At 40.5% G+C, this 21,734-nt stretch overlaps 1 protein-coding gene across 3 annotated transcripts in view; it reads left to right on the top strand.

Moving 5' to 3' along the window:
- The window catches only part of Setd2 (SET domain containing 2, histone lysine methyltransferase), an 83,291-nt gene extending 62,122 nt beyond the window's left edge, over positions 1-21,169 (top strand). For 2 of the 3 annotated variants that reach the window (XM_085688900.2, XM_085688899.2), the window contains 6 exons: positions 1,187-1,321; positions 2,887-3,026; positions 6,325-6,436; positions 17,469-17,549; positions 19,955-20,056; positions 20,364-21,169. In XM_085688900.2, coding sequence (XP_085545026.2) covers positions 1,187-1,321; positions 2,887-3,026; positions 6,325-6,436; positions 17,469-17,549; positions 19,955-20,056; positions 20,364-20,525 — 732 coding nt within the window. In that variant the 3' untranslated portion in view covers positions 20,526-21,169. Of the gene's footprint in view, positions 1-1,186; positions 1,322-2,886; positions 3,027-6,324; positions 6,437-12,517; positions 12,571-17,468; positions 17,550-19,954; positions 20,057-20,363 lie in introns of those variants that run through there. The other variant, XR_015001665.2, reaches the window with a different exon arrangement.
- Positions 21,170-21,734: the final 565 nt, after the last annotated feature.

The following is a 21,734-nucleotide window of genomic DNA, read 5'->3' as shown; positions in this document are numbered from 1 at the left end:
ACAAATCTGCATAGTGAGCCTTAGTTAACTATCTTGTCAGACAAATTTTTAATTGTAGACTTGCATGCTCGTCTTCATGTTTCACCCTAGTACTATTTTTTTGTTTTGTTTTCTCTAAATTTTTAGGGGGTGGAGGGGAGGCTGAGGCAGGTGTTCAAGGCCAAAGAGTTGGGGGTAGGATAACTGTGATTTAGTTTTTAAAATGTTTTGTAGAGTCAATATTAAACACTTGTAACACAGATTGTGTGGGATAATTGTGACTTCTATCCTGTATGAAATAGAATGACAGACTCTGAAGATTTCTTAGTCTGAGTAATGTAGAAATCCTCTAACATGGTCTAATAGATTAATATCATCTGGCATAACTAAATGGATTACTTTAGTTGCTCTGAGAAAGAAAATAATGCATGTTCAAGGCAAAAGTAGACTAATTGCAAGATTGTTAAGTAATCTAGCGAAGAAAATAGAATTTGTATGATATCCGTGTGAAAGAACATATAAAGACAAAGTTAACAGAATTTGCTAATAGATTGGGAAGGAAAGCCAGAATTTTTTTTTTAAAAAAAAACAACAATTCTCTGCAGTATCTGATGTTAAGCTTTATGGGCTGCAAAATTCCATTTAGTCATTAGCTGCCTCCAGTCACTCCATAACCTTAAACTGAAGTCAGGATTACAAGTATATAGGAAGGTACCTGTACCTCTACTTTTAAACATTGATAATCGTTTGCCGCTAGTAACTTCTGTTTTTATTGACTTCTGATTATTATCTGGTTATATATTAATTAAAACATTCTTTGATAGCATATTTCTTATTTTACTCTGGTTTGGGATCTGAACCCAGCCTAACTTCATAACCCCCTTGTGACACCAGAAAACATAGTCTGATAAAGGGCAGTCTCATTAAAGATTCAGTCTCCTATTAACCTGTGATTGTAATCATCAGAGCTTATGTCCGATGCCATGTTCTGTTCAAGGAAGATTTGGAATCACATTTACAAAGAGGCAGAGAATAATAGTACGTATGGGAAAATTACCTTGGACCATTGCCAGTGAAAGACTGAGCATCTTCTCAAGGAGAAAATGTCTACTAGAAACACTTTTACTTTGTTAGACTATCTTAAGTTTTCTTATTTGGTCCTAAGCAGAGAAATACAAATTATGACTTTGTTCGTTTTGTCTTTTAGAGTTATGCCCAGCCAAGTCTTCAGTATATCCAGGGACAGCAGATTTTCACAGCTCACCCACAAGGAGTGGTGGTGCAGCCAGCTGCCGCCGTGACTACGATAGTTGCACCAGGGCAGCCTCAGTCCTTACAGCCAGTAAGAAATGTTTTATTTGTTAACCCTCATTGGGTGTATATCTTGTCTTTCCATTTTATTTTTTTAGTATTCATTATAATTTATATAGCTACCAGTTTTTATGTGGATACAATGAAGTCATAAATTCTGTGAAATTACAGTCACATGTATTAGCTAGGATCCTTTTTGTTACATCCCTAGAATGATCTTATATTTTTATATAGTTAAACTTTTGAAGTAATAATTTTCTAGGATACTAAAAACATCACTCATATTATACATATACAACATGCCAAGAGAAGTATAAGCTACATACTTGACATCCCTATTCTTGTTCATTATATCTCATCTTCTAGTACTCCACAAATACTAATAGATACTCCAGAAAAAAATTGAAGATGTCATTATTACTGTGATGTGTTGTGTGTGAGTACAGGAACATGCATGCTACCACGTGATGGGGCACGAGAGCAGACCACTTTGTGCATCAGTGTTCCCCATGCACCTTTACAGAAGTGCTGGGGGAAATCAAACCTGGACGCAGGCTTGCACAGCAAAGACGTTACTAATTTAGTTATCTCACTGACCCCAAAATTAGTTCTTTTAAGACAAGGTCTTGACTGTGAAACCACCCAGTCTGCCTTTCAATTCACTGTGTAGCCAAGGCCAGTCTTGAACTCATGATTCTCCTGCCTCCAGAGCACTGGAATTACAGGTTTATATCATCATTCCCTGCCTTGTATCTAGAAAATATAGAAAGTATGCATTTAGTTTCCCTTAAGAAGGATAAATAAAAGGTATATTATGGGAAATAGCTAACAAGACAATACATATGAAAACCCGTAGGGAACTACCTAAACCAAATTTAAAGTATCACACTTTAAAAAATACTTAACTGCTTATCATCTAGAGCAATATTTACCGGCGTTAATACAAACAAACCAGCAAGCAACAACAACAAAAGCCAATGACGATGGCATATAAAACTCCAGGATACTGGGGTTTACAAGATGACTTGGTGGGTTTTTCTTGATTCTGGTGTCTCTTCATAGCAATATAACAGTGTCTAAGACATAAACTGGTACCAGGAGTGGGGTATTGCTGTGACAGGCCTGACCATGCTGCTTGCTGGTGTAAAGTGGACTTTGGATTAGGAAAGTAGTTGAATGCTTTAAGCAGGGCTTGATGAATCATCTTGTTAACCCCAGTATCCTGGAGTTTTATATGCCATCATCATTGGCTTTTGTTGTTGTTGCTTGCTGGTTTGTTTGTATTAACGCCGGTAAATATTGCTCTAGATGATAAGCAGTTAAGTATTTTTTTTTAAAGTGTGATACTTTAAATTTGGTTTAGGTAGTTCCCTACGGGTTTTCATATGTATTGTCTTGTTAGCTATTTCCCATAATATACCTTTTATTTATCCTTCTTAAGGGAAACTAAATGCATACTTTCTATATTTATATAAACGAGCATCTTGCCCAATTGTGGCATATTGAAAGAAATATCACTGATTAAAAATTTATGTGAGTGTTGTGTGTGTGTACTTATATGTATTTATTATCAGTTTTTGATTGTTTTGTTTTTAGCCTGAAATGGTAGTAACAAATAATCTACTGGATCTGCCACCTCCCTCTCCTCCAAAACCAAAAACCATTGTTTTACCTCCCAACTGGAAGACAGCCCGAGATCCTGAAGGGAAGATCTATTACTACCATGTAATCACAAGGTAAGAGGATTCACTAGGCATCCCAGATCTCTTTTTACTTGGTCAGTTATGCTGCAGTTAGAATTTGATAGTTATTGGATTTCCACTGACTTAAAAGACTGTTGAATTTTTAGAATCTCATCTGGGCAGTAGGGGATGTGTGCCAGGTGTCTTGTGTTTGAGGGGTGGGTGGGCATTCAGAATAAGTCTAAGTTGTTTTGGGAATCATCCACCTGTATTTTGTTTGTTTTATATTGTTTCTAAGACATCTTCTGTCACTGACACTTGGGGCTTGCTGATTAGGCTAAGTCTAGATGTCCATCAAGGTCTAGAGAGCCCACCAGTCTATTTTTTCCCTCCAGTATAAGCATGCCACCATGTCCAGCCTTTTGTTGTTGTTGTTGTTTGTTTGTTTGTTTTGTTTTTTGTTTTTCGAGACAGGGTTTCTCTGTAGCTTTGGAGCCTGTCCTGGAACTAGTTCTTGTAGACCAGGCTGGCCTCGAACTCACAGGAATCGACCTGCCTCTGCCTCCTGAGGGCTGGGATTAAAAGTGTGCGCCACCACAGCCTGGCCATGTCCAGCTTTTTATATGGATTTTTGGGACTGAACTCAACTGAGCTATCTTGCTGTGTATGTTCTTGTCCCCTTTTGACACAGGGATTCATGTAGCCCAGGCTGGCCTGAATGTCTCTGTCTCTCAAGTTCTGGAATTGGAAGCGTGTGCTGCAATGCCTGCTTCATAATCACATCTAAAAATGTATGATAGATTTTTTTGCCCTTTTAAAATATGCTTTGGTATATCCTCCCCATTGCATTTATTTATAGTGTGTGTGCATGTGTACATATGCATGCATGCATGCAGATTTCAGAGGACAACATGAGGGAGTTATTTTTCTTCTACAGTTTGTGTCCCAGGATCTCTAGTCATTAGATTAGGCTTGGTAACAGGTGCCTTTTAATTGCTAAGCCATTTCATCAGCCCCATTGGTGTGTGGTATATGTTTTTGTAAGACAGGTGTTACTGTGAAGCCCTGGCTGGCCTGAAGTTCACTATATAGACCAGGGGTGGCCTTGAATTTACTGAGATCTCTGCCTGTCTCTCCTGTGACCAAAGGCATATGCCACTACACCCAGCCTACCATTTGGTGTGCTTTTAATTTACAGAATTCTAGAGAAAATTATGGTAGAATATTTTGTGGTTTTTGTTTTGTTTTTGTTTTTTGTTTTTTTGATTTTCAAAGATAAGGTTCTGTGGATGCAAGGCTGATCTGGAACTCAGGATGACTGCCTCTACCTTCCAAATGCTAGAATTACAGGCATGCGCCACCAAGCCCTGTTGAGGTTATGGAGGTTAAATACAGAACTTTGTGCATGCCAGGCAAACGCTCAACCAGCTGAGCTATATCATGAGCCCTCATTTTGTTTTCTTTCTGTTTTATGAGACAGGGTCTGGCCTTATCTCTCAGCATTCTTGCTCAGCTTGCAGAGTGCTAAGATTATAAGTGTGAGTCTACATCTAGCTCGGGAAGTTTTTTTGAAAGGTAGTGATAGGACTGTTGAGATGCCTCAGTTGGGTGAAAATGTTTGCCACCAAGCCTTGATGACCTGAGTTCAGTCCTTAGGATCCTTGCCTTGGAAGGAGAGAGAGACCTGACTTTTAAAAGTTGTTCCTGACCTTCACACATTCCATGTCACCCATGTACTTATACACAAATAGTTTTATTTTTTTTAAGTTAGAGACTTAATCTAACGGTAGATGTCAGTAATCTCAAGCAAACCTTTTCTGTAAAAGACTAGAAAGTAATACTTCAAGCATTGCAAATTAGGCGGTCATCTTCATAATTGTTCAGTTTTGTTGATATTATATACACAATTATAGGTAATTTGTAAATGGATAGTTCTATCTATGTTCTAGTTAGGCTAGATTTGATCATGGACAATAACTCTATATTTAAAAAAAACAAAAGCAAATTTGCTGGGGGCAGTGATCACACACAGCCTTAATCCCAACCCTTGGGAGGCGGAGGCAGGTGGATCTCTGTAATTTCGAGGCAAGCCTGGTTTACAGAGCAAGTTCCAGGACAGCCAGAGCTTCAAAAAGAAATTCTGCCTCAAAGTAAATTTTTTTAAAAAAGGTATCTTTTTCTTGCTTTATTAGTCTTTTTTTTTGTGTGTGTGTATGTGTGTGGTAGTGCTGTTGTTTTGTTTGTTTTTGTGTTTTTTTGGTTTTTCGAGACTGGATTTCTCTTGAGTAGCCTTGACTGTCCTGGGACTCACTCTGTAGACCAGACTTGCCCAGGCTGACCTGGGACTCACAGAGATCCCCCTGCTCTGCCTCTTGAGTGCTGGGATTAAAGGCATGCGCCACTGCCCAGCTTGTTTTGTCTTTTTGAGACAGGGTTTCTCTTTGTAGCCTTGGCTGTCCTGAAACTCACTCTGTAGATCAGGTTTGCCTCGAACTCAGAGATCTGCCTGCCTCTGCTTTCTGGGTGCTGGGATTACAAGCATGCATCACCACAGCCTGGCCTTTTTTAATATTTTAAATTACATGTAGGTGTATGTGCCTGTGCACATACCCATACGCCCACACCCAGATACAGATATAGACACTCACTCACAATACACACGCATACACACCCACACAATTTAAAATAAAATAATTCTTCTAAATCTAGTTGTGGTGGTATGTTCTGTGATCCTAGCATTCAGAAAGGAGGTAGAGGCAGAAAAATCAAAGGTTTAAGGCTGTCTTTAGTTCCATCTTGGGTTATATATTTGCCTGTTTACTTTTAAATCAACTATAACCATTCAATGAGTTAACATACATGGCTGAGCCCTTTTTATTACCAGTCGAGGGTATTTTTAGAAAGAATACAATTTTAGAAGTTTTTTCATAGACTTCCAGTCATTAGATAAAGTACAAAACTATAAACATGTTCAAGGATTGTAGGTATGTGGTTTCTTTTGCTCCAAACACATAGTAGTTGTAGTAGTCACTGATCTGTTTGTCCGCTCCATACCTTTTAAACTCAGGATCTATCTAGTACACTGAACCAGTTGAGAAGCAAACAAGATACTCATTTTCTTGCTGTTGTCAGTACCTAGCCAGCATTATTACATCTTTGCCTTCAAAAGTGTGATGAGATAAATGTTAGGAACATATTTCCAGGCTAGAGTCATTACTGATAAGCTATTGGAAGTATGTCTTAGTCTCAAAGTTCGCGCTTATCATCTATCCTGTTGCATATTATATTTTTAAACTCTGCAAAGATTGTCTGTTTTACCCATGGCAGCTTTGCTGTTGTTAACTTCTTTTAGGCAAACTCAGTGGGATCCTCCCACTTGGGAAAGCCCAGGAGATGATGCAAGCCTTGAGCATGAAGCTGAGATGGACCTGGGAACCCCAACATATGATGAAAACCCCATGAAGGTGAGTATAGCTTTTATATGTATCCTGGTCATGAGCATCTGTGTCCTTTCATTTCAGTAAGGTCATTAGCTATATAGTTATCAAAATTTTTTCTTTCTTTGGAAAATATGTGGGAGTTCTTCTGTCAAAGGAAGAGATTGAAATCAAAGAGAAAGACTGTTTTTAGAGATTTAAGGTCTCAGATGTGTATTAGCTATTTATTCGCAAAAGAAATACATTTAGAAGGTTTTTGAATATATGATAGACAATTATTAAAATGTTTTGTAACACTAATAATAGTAACAGAAGACTAAAGGTTAAAACTAGAGGCCCCGTAATAAGTATATTCCATACTCCTTTATAACCTTTTTTAGTATATTAACTCTTCTTGATACTAAGCTGTATAGATGGTTTCTTTTTACTTCTACTTTATTTTTGAGCCATGAACTGTCTAGTCTAGCTCAAGCTATCATCCAACTAGTGATCTTGCCATTACATTCTGCTTTGGTTGGACTCTTTAAATTGAATACAGTAAATTGAATGGACATTACAATTTAGCATCCTCTTACATTTGTAGAACTTTAAGACAATTCTGAAACCAATTCTGACAACTCTCAGTCTCAGCAGTAATGCTCCCCCCTTCCCGCCCTGGGAACCAAGGACCTAACAATTGCCCACACATGTACTGAAATGTTGGGAACTTTTCCATCATCTCCCTGAGCCCTTGTGAATGTTCTCCAAATAGAACTCAGTTATTGAATAGGGGCAAGATAACCCTTAGGTGTTGACTCAGTGACTGATATTTTGATTTTGGCCCTTGGAAAGGGGCAAAATGACCCTCTAATGTTTTCCTTTACCTCATCTGATCTGGCAAACACTCTCCAGCCAATTATTGATAATAGCCCTTTTGAATAAGCCAATCATAATAGTTAAAGAACAGCCCCCAAGACACCCCTTCCTTCTGTGGTTTTTCCCTTTAAAAATAGCCTGTGCCAGACATTCGGGGTCTTCTAGCCTCCTGAATGCTGAAAGACCCTGTCATGATAGAATTAATAAAATCCTCATGCTTTTACATCAGCTGTGATGTGAGAGATGGTCTCTTGGGACGGCTCCTTCTCCTCGGTGATTGGACTCTAGGGTCCAACACTTTGAGATCGGTTAGCTCTGGAATGAATTTAAACTGGTTATGTTAAAACTCACCAAAGTAGTCGTGGAGGTGGTGTAGTAGATTAAGTACTTGTTGCACAAGCCTGATGTCCTGAGTTCAGATCCTCCAGCATTCCTACAGTACAATTGGCTCCAATAGAGAAATAGGAGAATTGGCTCCAAGTTCCTGGGCCAGCTAGGTTAGAGTACATAAGATACTGGCAAGAAATAACGAGACTGTGCCTCAATAAAACAAATAGCCTCAAAAAAGAAAAAAAAAGAAACCACAAAACTATGACATTTGTGGTATGCCCATATTGACACACACATCCTACACACAGGTAGATAATGAAACTCACCCAAGGAGCTGGGTCATCATACCTGTCATCACTAGATAGGAGGGCCACAGGTTTGAGGGCACAGCAAATCCTGTCTAAAGAAAAGGAAAAAAAAAAAAGCCAGCAACAGCCAGTGAGGTGCTCAGTGGGCTAAGGAGGTTACCTCCAAGGCAGACGATCTATCTGGTGCCTGGGACCCATGTTGGAAGGGGAGAATCAACTCTCAAAAAGTTGTCCTTTGTCTTCCATGTGCATGCTGTGGCATGTGCGCCTCCCCTCCCCCCAAAAAAAGCAGCAAAAGAGATACCTCATGTGATTCTCAGAGTATAAGACTTCCTTTCTTATTTGTAAAGCCATGGGCAGAAGACAATTACTATAGAAATGCTAGAAAAAAGAATAATATTTTACTCTTCATCTTTCCTTTAACAAAACAATCACTGAGATTAGAGGTGGTAGAAATATAGAACACATACTTGCTAGGCAATTATCCTTTATCCTTATTTATTAATAAGATTAAATTATCTGCAAGGATGAGTTACCTTACATCAGAAGTCATTCTGGGTGTTTTAAACCTGAGCATTTTATAGGTTTTTTGTTTTATTTTGTTGCTGTTTTTAAAGGACATAAGAAGAAGCACTTAAGTTATTAAGGATGGATGGGAGGGGGAAGAAGGAAGAAATAGAAGCTAGAATGAAAGACAAGTATGAACAAATCCATGCCTTCTGTTACATTTCATTAACTTTTCTAGGAAATGTTTTCATTTCTTAACTGTGTTTGACAGGCATCTCACATTCTGTGACCTGGTGGGCATGAGACCTCCAGTGATCCCTGTTCTCTGCCTCCCACGTGCTAGATTTATGGGCATATGCTGCTCGACCAGAATGAAGTTACTTCCTAACTTGTTAGGTATTGCCATATGAACCAAAGCCTGTGAAGGCCTCAGTGTTTAAAAATAGGAAGGAATCCTGAGATCTAGGACTTAGAGATTTATAATACCCATATATCTCACAATGGGCTGTCGTCTTAGACTGCACCACATTTCTGTGAGTACTTACAGGATAAGCTTTTCTCTGAGTCAGAGAATTTATATTTCACTTGCTTCTGTTCATCATGCTTTTCCATTCATTTTCTCATATGTTAATGAACACCAAAATATGTCACTATATTTCACTTTAAAGTCTGTTTATATCAGTGTATAATTAGGGTTAGGGTTCAGGTTGGGCCTGCTGGGGACGGTGGTTACCTCTTTAGTGGTACAGGTATTTAGGTTTGTGAGTGTAGACTCAATTTTTTGTACCCATAGCCATAATAAAAAAAAAAAGTCTGGTAAAATGTTAAAATTTTTAAACTTTTGTTTAGCTAGATCCTATTTTCAACCACTATTTAGCATTTCTAATTCTTTGACATAGAATTGTATTTCCATCTTCAATCATTTTCTTTTATCCTGAAGAATTTCCTTGAGTATTTCTAGTATTTCAGATCTACTGTCGATGATGTTTGTGAGCTTGTTTTTTCTGGGGAGGAAAAAAAAAAACTATCGTAACCCTTTAAGAAATACTGAGTAATTTTAGTTCTGCTTTGGTACAGCAAAATTGAGCAGAAAGTAGATCAGACAGAGAAGGAAACGAGACTCTGGTGTTCTCATATTCCTCTATCATATAACCATTAGCCTCTTCCTTCATTGACATCTAGCCCCAGGGAACTATACATTTAGGACTCTCTGTCTATGTGTGATTAGTGTTTTGTTTCACTTTGGTATTGACTAATGCTGCTTAGCCAGTTAGTTACCTTTGTCTTACCAGGTAAGCTGTAGGGCATCTTCCTTGGCTTCTGGGTTTTGTGATTTGGAATAAGGCTCCTGAAAACACCTGTGTGGGTTTTAGCTTGGGCATGGTTTTTAGGTTCTTTGAGTAAATATCAAGGAACATAATTGCTAAATTACATAGTAGGAATATGTGTAACTTTGTAGGAAACTTGAGACTGTTACTTAAAGGGCATTATCACTGGATATAGAATTCTGTTCTCTTCTATTCATATGGAAGCTTTACCTGCACCACAAGACCAAAAAAGATGTCAGGTCTCTGGTACTGGAGTTACAGATGGTTTAGAGCCACAATGGTGGCTGAAAATGAAATCTGGCTCTCCTGAAAGAGCAGCCAAGAGTAGCCAGTGCTCCTGTTGATACTGTTTCCTTCTCTCTCTCTCTCTCTCTCTCTCTCTCTCTCTCGCTCTCGCTCTCTCTCGAAAGGTCAGAGCCTTTCTACATAGCTTTGGTTGTCCTGGCATTTGTTGTATAGACCAGGCTGTCCTCGAACTCAAAGAGATCTATCTGCCTCCCAAATGTTGGGATTAAAGGCGTGTGCCATCACCCTTGGCCTACTTTTCAGTTCTTAAAATATTATTCTGTTTCATTTGTTTAGACAGGGTCTTGCTATGTAACCCAAGCTGATATTGAATTTGATGTGTCACTACTGCCTTTGTCTCCTGAACTTTGCTAACAGTGTATGTTACCATGCCCAGTTTATTATAATTGTTCTGATAAGAAAGATATAGTCTTTGTTCTCTTTTATATATTATTTCTTTTCTAATTAATTTTCAGCAGTTTTGCATTTTGTATGTTCAGTTTTTTTCTTTTTTGCTATATACTTTGGTTTTCTTTGTGTTTAACTTTCTTATGGTTATTCTTCTGAATCCAGATTGATAGTTTTCATCAAAGGTGCAAATATCTTAACCATTTTTTTTTTCTAATCTGTCTTTCGTACCATGGCCTCTTCTTCCTGCCACTCTGAATTGTATACGTGTTGCTGGACTGCTTTATTTCTCACGGGCCACTGAATCTTTCACTTTCTTTTTTTCAGTTCTTTCTCCTTACACTCTAGTTTACATAGTTCCTCTGCTATTTGTAATCTAAATTTATCCAGTGTTTTTTAAAATTTCAAGTATGCTTCTGTTATAAAAATTTGCCTTTGTTTTGTTTTGAGACAGGGTCTCTCTATGGAAATACTACTTTTTTTTTTTAATGTAAAAATCTAGACCAAAGCCTTCTGGGTTGGTTAACCCTTTGGTTTCAACCTCATAAATGAAAAAACAAGTGCTCTTTGATCTATCAGTCCGTCTTTGGATCCCTTTTAAGACTGTGATCTCTTTGCCCTAGAAAGGCTTAGATAGCTGGAATTATCCTCTTAGCATTCTACAGTTGCATTTATCTACTGAACATACCTGTAGACCGGAGGACACTTATGAGGAAAGTCTCCATTCCTTATGTTCCATTTTTATTCTTGTTGTTTTTATTCAGAATGTAAGTCTTTCAGAGCCATACACTACACCAGTGTAACGAGTTTTTGTCAATTCACAAACCTGGTGTGACACAGAGATGGAAAGAGAACTGAAACTGGCTGGGTCTTGGTCAGCTGAAAGTTCAGCTCAGAAAGCTGCTGTGGTAGAAATCTATACCACGTGTCTTGAAGAGTTCAGTGATCAGCCCTTAAGACCATATCAGTGTCATCACGGGAAATGTGATTTTATAAGTTCAGCAAAATTGTAAAGGTCAAAATTGCAAATAGTCAAAAATATCTGGTATAGTAAGAAATTGGGTGCATACGAGCTACTGAGCAAGACAGAAACATGCAAGAGTAAAAAGGGGATGTGGGTTACTGGTAGGGTTATTCACTTAGTACACATCATGCCCTGGCTTCTGTCCTAAGCATGGTCCCAAACATGCCAGATAAAACAACAACAACAACAACAAAAAACACACTGGAAAAGTATGTCAGGAGTAAAGTGTCTGAGGGCATCCAGTGTGATAACTTGTAATAGGTACCCGGGAGCTAAGAAATACCATTGATGCAGAGGAATCAGATAATCAAATATGTGTCTCTTGAGTAAGACAGCTTGTTTGATATAGTGATGGAGCAGAGTGCAGTGTTATTGCTCTGACAAAGTGAGGAACATTTGAGAATTATTGCTAAGTTCAGCAGACCAGGCTAGATATGGTGGTATACACCTTTAATTCCAGTACTGAGAAGGCAAAGCCAGGCTGAGCTCTATGAATTCAAGGCCACTCTGGTCTACATGTCAAGTTCCAGACCAGCCAAGGCTATGTGGTAAGACCCTGTCTTAAAAAACAAACAAACAAACAACAAAAACAACCTTGGTGAATCAAGCAGATTAGGAAGAAGCAAAAGTGGCCAATAATCTTAGCTTATGTGGGAAAGGTCCTTTTATTCAGTTTAAGCATCAGAAATGAAGGAGGAAAAAGCAAGAGGAAATAAATTAATTGTGGAATTTGAGCAGTTTGAGCTGCCTACAGGATTCAGAATAGGGATGGTAGTTGAATTCATATTGAATCATCAATAAATCGGTTCTTGTTGGAAAGCATAAGTATGTGTATATGTGTTTCACGACCCAAACTGGGACCCGAGTTCATCTGGTTTAGCTAACAGATTGCATTAAGCTTATTGTTTGGCTCTGGTGCTCAAATAGAGAATGTATGATACAGCAAACTAGGGGAAGGTGTGTAGTGGGCAGAGAATTCTTTGAAAAGTGCTGGGTGGTAGTAAAAGCTTTTGATAACTAGACTAAGCATCTATGAGAGCCTTCCTTCTCTGTTTCCCTCCAGTGTTGTTCCCTACTCTTGATCATCTTGTACTCTCTTCCATCATCCATCATGTGGTGAGTGTTGAGTCAAACCTTCCCTTGAGAACCTCAGACCTGAACCGTGTTGACTGCTTGCACAAGTGAGAGAGAGCAGTTTATTTGCTTCTGCTTCCTGGATTCACATTCGTCCCAGCGTTCCATAGGTGTCCTTACGTTATAAAACAAGACTTTGCAGAGGGCAAGGTCTGCAGCAAAGAGGTTTTTCAGTTGTTGGTCCTGTTTCATTTTTGTTTTTTAGAGTTGGAGAAATTTACAAAATGGTTTCATACAGTACCACTTAACAGTAATGAAATAGGAACCCAGAAATCACAATTGAAAGATTGTCAGAAACAAGAAAACTTGTCTCTGCAGAGGAGATGGTTTAAGCTACTCAGTTAATATGGCCAGTTACCAGCTGGGGCATAGAGAGAGAGAGAGAGACCTAGGCCTACCTTGTAGGTGAAATATATGGATTTACGCCCACTGGTTCCTAGGAATATCGTAACTCTTGTCCCATGGGTTTTGTATCTTCTGTTTTCCTTTGAAACACAATTGTTAGAATTTTATTCTTTAGGGGCCCATTCTTCCCTTTTCTCCCTCCTCCCATTCCTCCCTCTCCTACCTCCTCCCATTTCCTGCCCTTGGTTTTTGTTCTTAGTTGTTTGTTATTGTTTTCACAAAGGAAGAGGGAACTTCAGCCTTTACCTAGAAGCACCCACTGAAGTATTATTTTGGTGTTTCTAAGAGTAGTAGCAACTCCAGAACAGTGGTGAGTTTCTGGGTTTTCAGGGACCTTCTTTCTGAACTTCATACTTAATATGCAGCCACATTTGTGTTTTGGAGAACTTAGGTTGATCGAATGCATTTCTGATGGCTCTGCTTGTACTTTTAGATTCACACTGCTCCCAAACATATAGTTCCTCGTTAGGCAATCTTTTCCATTTCATATTCTAAAGAGAATTAAATTCAGGAGGGAAAAGATAATAGCTGAGTAATATTTCCTTCTCTCCTTTTCAGAGCCCATCTCTGTAACTTAACCCTTCTTTCCCCTTTCAGAGGCACAGAGGTTTTTTGACCTAATTGTGTCTGTTTGCCTAATAAAGAGTGGAGTTTGCTTTTGCTGTATCGTTTGTTTCTTGGTGAGTACCAGAGCCACACAGTAAGTTTAATGACCATTGGCCAGTGAATGTGGGTGAAGTCAAAGCCCAGTAACATGAAGGTGCTGAGACAGAAGTCATTTCCAAACAAGATTTCTTGAGACGTCAAATGTACTGTAGATAAAGGCTGGATCATCTTCTAACAACAGTGAGCTCTGGCTTCCTTCCAAGCCCTATTGCCTGCTCATTTTCTGTGTATTCATCTGACTTGCTTACATAGGCCCCCACCAAAACTTCCCATTGACACCCAAGTTGAGGAAAAAGCAAACTGATGATTTGCTGAGGACCTGGGAACACTTGGCTTTTGTTGTGTGAGTTGTCACCCCCTGCCAGTGGTTTCCTCAGATTTCAGTGAGGCTGCTTTCTCTACAGCCTCTACCATGAGTTGAGTGAGGGCCGTTTGGTCCAGTCTGGTGTCTTATCTGGTATTAACAAATCTTCCATAGGCAACAATAGCCTATTGTTAGAAATGCTGAAATATCAAGTGGAACTTTTAGAGAGTTGGGGAATCCCAAAATTCTTCATGTCACTAACAAGTATTGCCTTTGGCTCTAATTTTGCTCCAGAGCATTGAGTTTGAGTAAGTGTTATACCTGAATGAGTCCCATGCCATGTAGACACAAAAATTAATTTCATGCTGAGCAGTGGTGGCCCACACCTTTAATCTCAACACTCAGGAGACAGAGGCAGGCGAATCTCTGGGTTCTAGACCAGTCTGGTCTACAGAGCGTTCCAGGGTGGGCGTGTCTACCCAGAGAAACCCCATCTCAACAACTCCTAATAAAAGAATCTTGCTTCTTGGGATGGAGAGATGGCTCAGTGGTTAAGAGCACTGGCTGCTCTTCCAGAGGTCCTGAGTTCAATTCCCAGTTCAATTCCCAACGGTGGCTCACAACCATCTATAATGAAATCTGGCGCCCTCCTCTGGCGCACGGGCATACATGGAGGCAGAATGTTGTATATATAATAAATAAATAAATCTTTTTTTTTAAAAAAAAAAATCTTGCTTCACAAGAATTCTTAGTTTTGTTTTGTGATTTATATGGTGTACAAATCTAGCACCCTTCATTTGAACTCTTTCTCAGTCCCAGTTGCTCAGCATCAAAAGTGTTCCTTAACTGAGTCCAGTGCACTCTGCTTTATGACTGTGTTTTTAAAACTCTCCCAGTCTTGCCAAGTCAGGATTGAATTAGAAAGTTACTAATGTGCGTTGGATTACGTTAGCTTTCTTTCGTTTTAAATTTATTTTATGTGTATGGGTGTTATGTATGCCTAATGTAAGCCAAAAGAGAGTCCTGGAACCAAAGGACAGATGTTTGTGAGCTGTTCTGTGGGTGCTGGGAATTAAACTGGGGTCCTCTTGAAGTGCAGCCTATACTTTTAACTGCTGAGCCATCTTCCCAGTCCCTCTTTTTCTTGTTCTTTCTCTCTCTTTTTTTAAGAGTCCTATGTAGACCAGGTCACCTTGAACTTGCTAGGTGGCCAAGGATGACCTTGAACTGCTGACCTTCTTCCCTTTGCCTCCCAAGTGATGGGATTACAGGCAAGCATCACCATGCAAAGTTTATACAGGGCTTATTTCATGCTAGGCAAGAACTCTGCCAACTGAGCTACAAACCTAAGCCCATATTTATTTAGCTTTCTAAAGATGTATTCTATTTGGAGCTCTGGTTCCTGGGCCTTCCTATGCTACGGTCCTTTTACTACAGTTCTTCATGTGGTAACCTCCAACCATAATCAAATTGTTCTCATGGCTACATCATAACTGTAATTTTGCTATTGTTATGAATCATAAATATCTGTTTCTTAGTGGTATTAGGTAGTCCCCGTGAAAGAGCAGTTTGACCCCCCTCCTCCAAGATTGACAAACACAGATTTAAAGGGAAGCAGGATCCTCACCAACCCTGCCTCTTCCAGAGGATCAGGATCCTCACAATGGCTATCATATTTTGAAGGCATTTTCTGCACTTGTAATTTTACTCAGTTCTGAGATCTATAAAAGAATTATTGGGGGGGGGGTCTTGTCTTATGTAATTATAATTTGTTTTGTCTTAAAAGATGTCTCGCTCTGTCCTCAAAGCTGTACTAAAACTTACTACATACCCTACACTGGCCTTAAACCTGGACCTGTCCTCCTGCCTCAGCTTCTTTGCTAGGATTGTAGCTGTGAGCCACCATGCTCAGATACCCAGATAATTCTGGATCTCTGGCTATCTGATATCTTATGTGGGATATACACTCATTGGAGATGGGGAAATATAATCAGTCTCAAAGTAAACTATGCGTGGCACTTTTATAGTCCCAGTGCTCAGGAGCTTGATGCAGAAGGAATTGCAGATTTGACCATGTCCAAAAAGCCAAATAAGCTGGGTGGTGGTGGCGCATGTCTTTAATCCCAGCACTCGGGAGACAGAGGCAGGTAGATCTCTGTGGGTTCGAGACCAGCCTGTCTACAGAGTAAATTCCAAAGGGAGGAAGGTGCTAGAGAGGTGGGTGGCTGAATGGTGAGAATACTTGTTGGCTCTTGGCAGAGCACTCACATATGACTCCAGGTATATCTCCAGTTCCAGGAGACACCAGTCATGTATGTATATGTGGTACTCATATACATACACTCATACACATGTAAATCAATCTTTTTTTAATTAAACCTGTTGCATCAGCTGATATTCCTAGAGCATGAAAATTAGCATTCCAAGTGGAATGATGATAATTATCTTTTCCATGGGAAGGGTTTTATAGCTGTGAGAGCATGGCTTGTATGCCAGACTGACGGTTCATCACTTCTTGGTGTTGCCTGGGTAGGGGGAATTTGATAGCTCCTCCTCTGGCAATGCTAGGAAGGTGTATTTCTGGATTTACCATCATCCTGTCATTTGGGAAAAAAGAGAGTAGTGATTTTAGTATCTACTCAATCCCATGTCCACCAGTGTTATAGCTCCTTTGATTTTTTGTTTGGGGCTTCTTTGAGACAGGGTTTCCTGTAGCTTAGGTTGGCTGTGTAAGTTTGTTTTTAAAGGTTGACTTTAAACTTCAGCCTCCACTTTGAAGTACTGGGATAACAGGTGTACTCCATAATTCCTCAGTCTTTACACTCCTGAACTAGATACCCCAGCATTCAAGGAGTTTCTCTAGCATGTTGAGATGGTCCTTTTTAGTCTAGGCAACTCCTTAGGGAGGAAAGGAGCTAAGTACAAAGAGCTTCAGAACAGAGCTCTTTTTTTCTTTTTCTTTTCCTTTTTTCGGGGGAGGGGTGTTGGCTGGTTTTGTTGTTGTTGTTTTGTTTTGGTTTTTTTTTTTTTTTTTTTTGAGAGACAAGGTTTCTCTGTGGCTTTGGAGCCTGTCCTCGAATTAGCTCTTGTAGACCAGGGTGGCCTCAAACTCACAGAGATCCACCTGCCTCTGCCTCCTGAGTGCTGGGATTAAAGGCATGCGTCACCACTGCCCGGCTCAGAACAGAGCTCTTAGTTCTGGAATGCTAACATGTCAGAGCCTAGGAAGGGTCAGTTATTTGAGTCCAGATACTACACATCCTCCACAAAGAGAGAATGCCTATAGAACAACTCAAAATGTGCAGCTGTATCCAAGATATAGCTGTGGCTTAAGATACAGGCTTGGAATTAGGCTTATAAGAAGACCAGAGTCAGGTGACTGAATTTTAAACTATTAACTAGGGAACCTCCAGGCCCTGTCCTTTAGTCAGGTGAAAGTTCTGAAACAGTAGGGCATTACCAGACTGGCATCTCATGTTAGCACTATCCTGTTTCTCTCTTCTAGACATCAAAAAAGCCCAAGACAGCAGAAGCAGACACTTCCAGTGAGCTGGCAAAGAAAAGCAAGGAAGTATTCAGAAAAGAGGTAAGGTTTGGAGAAGGTGTGGACGGCGTAGTCCTTGGACTTTACTTGAGCCTGTTGTATCTGCCTAAGTTTGTACATCTGTCTTGCCTAAAGATGGTTTAGCTTGTATCTTTTGCCCCAAATTGATGCTTTACCCATCAAGAATCCCATAACTGTCTCTTACTGGAGCAAGAGGAGTCCATCTGCCAACATATTTGCCATTTCACTGTTGGCCTTCTGTAGCATCTCAGACAATGGAAAGCTAGCTATAGTATTAGACTTACTGTGGTGTCGGGTGCTTCTTTACTGATGGATGACACATTGATGTGTCCCTTTACAACTAGGTAAACACTTTGGTATCTGTTACAACAACCCTTGAGATCAGCAAAATTGGGACTATTGTTCCTATATATAATAAGCTTTAAAGATCAGAGAACCTCTGGATCCTCTGATCAAATTGTAGTTCTTTTTCTTTGCTGTTTCCTGATAGCGGCTTGCTCCATCTTGACAATATGTCTCCACCCTGTTTGTCTCCACTGCACGTTTGTTTCTTTGTTGGGAGAGTGGTGCCATGACATGTGTGGAGGTCAGAAGACAACATTTGGGTCCTGGCAATGAAACTCAGACCCAGCTTAGTGACATGTGCCTTGACCCAGTAAACCATCTTACCAGCCTAGATTATAAACTCAGATTCCGTTCATTGAAGGGTTCATAGTGTGTTAAAATTACAGAACTGTAAAGAATGGCAGCTGTGTGAAGAATATGTCATGACAGAGGCTAATACTTAGAATATTAAGAAAGGCTCTTGAATTTAGGGTAGAAACTGGCCAAATGGATCAGAAGGGAAGGTGAAGGTAGCATGAGAATACACAGAGAGAAAGAGTGTCACCTCAGTCTTGAAGACTGATCATGTGAGGGGTGTTGGAAATAAGGCTGGACAGTATTGTGCCCTTTCATGTAGTGGCTTTGTGTCTGTGGGTTTAGGGAACCGCTGATGCTAAGCTGAGGATAGTCAAAGCCTTGACTAAGTGTAGAGTGGGTTGAAAGGGGGGAAAATATGGAGGTCAGGCAACCACAGAAAACCCTGTGAGTAAAAGATTTATCCAGCCAATTGTGACAGCTAAACCAAAAAACTGTGCAGACAGAGTGGTTCCTCGCTGTCCATGTATGGTGTTGGTGTTTCAGCTCAACCAGCCTCATTCCTTGAATGTTTTATGGGTCACAGAGTTTTGGAGATTGAGGGGCCTCTTCAGGTTACTTCCTTGAAGGTGGCCCCTTTTCTTCCCTTTCCCCTGTGACCCTATACCGTTAAGTCCTGATCTGGGGCCTCTTTGAAGAGCTGTTGGGTAGGATAAGCCTCACAGAAATAGCCCAGAAGATGGTGATTGAAGTGCCCTGCCCCGCGTCATCCTTCACCCTTGTTTCCATGTGCTTTTGGTGGTTGTGATCTGTGGATTAATGTGTAATACTTAGAGACTTGAAGTAACCTTTACAGGCAACAAACCTACCTGCAGTCCTGGTGTTGCAAAGCCCTCTGGTAACTCAGGTCTGCTACTCTGCCCTGCCTTGGCTCCAGGACCTAGACAACCTAGAAACTGAACTAACACTTCATAGGAGTCCACAGTGTTAGACAAGCCCTCTTCAATTGAGCTATAGCCCAGACAGGAGAAGCTCTGTTAATGACGGAGAAACCCTCATGGCCTAATTAGCTCTTATAGGTCCCAACCTCTTAACACGATGACCTTGGATTTGGTTTGGTTTGGGTTTTTTTTTTTTTTTTTTTTTTTTTTTTTTTTTTTTTTTGGTTACAGGGTTTCCCTGTAGCTTTGGAGCTTGTCCTGGGACTAGTTCTTGTAGACCAGGCTGGCCTCGAACTGCCTGTCTCTGTCTCCTGAGTGCTGGGATTAAAGGCGTGCACCGCCACCGCCCGGCAAAGATTTATTTATTTATCAATGCAGTATCTTGCCTGTAGGCCAGGAGGGCACCAGATTTTGTTATAGGTGCTACGTGGTTGCTGGGAATTGAACTCAGGACCTCTGGAAGAGCAGTCAGTGAGCCATCTCTCCAACTTTTTTTTTTTTTTTTTTTTTTTTTTTGGAGACAGGGTTTTTCTGTAGCTTTGGAGCCTGTCCTGGAACTAGCTCTTGTAGTTCACAGAGATTCTCCTGTCTCTGCCTCCCAAGTGCTGCCACCGCCCGGCACCTGCAGCTTCTCTTAAGTGAGATTTGGTTGGTCTGACTAAGGAGAGTTTTTCTCTTAGGACTGGGTTAGGATTACTTTCTTACATCTCACTGACTTTCTAGTGTTCTGTTGGCTAGATCAGCACCTGAGGGAGGAAACGGGGACTAGCAGCTGTGCTTTCTACTGCTTTTTCTAATGACCTCATCAGCACAACTGAGCAATGTATCTCCTACTTCTGTCTGTAGATGTCTCAGTTCATTGTCCAGTGCCTGAATCCTTACCGCAAACCTGACTGCAAGGTGGGCAGAATCACCACAACTGAAGATTTCAAACACCTCGCTCGAAAGGTACTGCCCTGCTTCTGGTCTGTCTTTTGTTGTTCTTATCAAGTCATATATGTTCTAAGATACTCTTCCTTCATCAAAAAGGGTGCTTTTATGTGCCAGATGCTAAGGCTTGGGGCCCAGGAATGTGAGGCAAGGTTCAGAGGTGGGAAAGTAGACCTCTAACAGACTGAATGCTGGGTTTCTCCCCTCTGTCCCTGTACCAGCTTGCCCCAGCCACCCTTTGATTTCATTTGAAGCCTGTCCTCCTCCCTGTGAAATCATTTTCCATTCTGATGGTGTCTGTGGTTTCTTCCTGTGCCTTGGACAGCTGACTCACGGAGTCATGAATAAGGAGCTGAAGTACTGTAAGAACCCTGAGGACCTGGAGTGCAATGAGAATGTGAAACACAAAACCAAGGAGTACATTAAGAAGTACATGCAGAAGTTTGGGGCTGTTTACAAACCTAAAGAGGACACTGAATTAGAGTGACTTGCAGGGCCAGAGTGAGACACGTGATTAGAAGGATGAGTCCTGTGGCTTCTGCCCCACCCACGGCCAGGCCTGCACTACTGGTGTGATGACCCATCATCCTGAGCAGTTCAGACTTTGCAGGTGTCGACTGTAAGCTACAAAAATGAGCTACAAATGATCCCTCTTGTGAGCTGTTGGGATGTAACAGCTACAGGCCGTTGGAGGCAGTAGCCTAGGGAAGACCTTGGTCACACCCGAACCCATTCTCAAATCTGGGTCTCCCCCTTGGCGGTGCTGTCAGCGCACAGACCCATGCGCACCCTCCCCCAAGACCCTTTACCCTGATGATCTGTATTATATTTTAATGTATATGTGAATATATTGAAAATAATTTGTTTTGTTTTTCCTGGTTTTTGTTCAGTTTTTGTTTGCCATTAGCTTCTATGTGCTAGAATCATGAGAAGACTTTGTAAGGACAGTATAAATTTTCCTGCAAGGTTTAATTTGTTATCATGTAAATATTCCAAAGCAGGCTGCCTTGTGGTTTTGGCCAGCCCTGTGCTATGTTGATAAGATTGATTTACTGCTTAAGATCACTTTACTTTATCCAATTTCTACTGAACTTTTTATGTAAAAAATAAAATCAATTAAAGAACTTGCAATGCGTGTTCCCTAAAACTTAATTAAGTTTGTTTATTTTGATATTACTGGAGAGAAAAAGGATGTCACGGCCACTGGTGTGTGGAGTCCAAGATGAATCATTGCTAACGCATTTTATTACAAGTTTTGTGCCTATGGGTCCTACTGTGTGTCAGGCAGACATTTGCATGAGGCTGATAATTTTAGCTTTCAGATCTTGAGGCTGAGCTCAGTTGAGGCAATTTACAGTCATTCCAGAGCAGAGGACGCATGACCTAAGACCTCATTGCCATTGGGTTTTATTTTGGTTAGTGGGTTAATCAAGAAAAAAGCCAAGTGTCTTTTCATTGGTACCTCCTGGCCAGAGAGTATTACTGGACCTCTTTGCCTTCAGACTTCATTTCTCCCAGCCCACAGCTTGGGAGAAATGTTTGGGTCCTGGCTTTCTACTTTGTTACCTGACGCTGTGTCTGGACACTGAGGGAAGGCATCAGCGGGCAGCAGTAGAAGGTTCTGGGTGTTGGCGTATGATGAGAGTGAGATGTATTCTAGATGCAGCTCAGCAGTGGTCTGTCCTTGGTGAGTTTT

Source organism: Myodes glareolus, chromosome 4 (assembly GCF_982192425.1).
Source record: "Myodes glareolus chromosome 4, mMyoGla1.1, whole genome shotgun sequence".
NCBI lineage: Eukaryota > Metazoa > Chordata > Mammalia > Rodentia > Cricetidae > Myodes > Myodes glareolus.
Note: the sequence above shows the minus strand (reverse complement) of the source record. Positions and strands in the feature narration are given on the sequence as shown.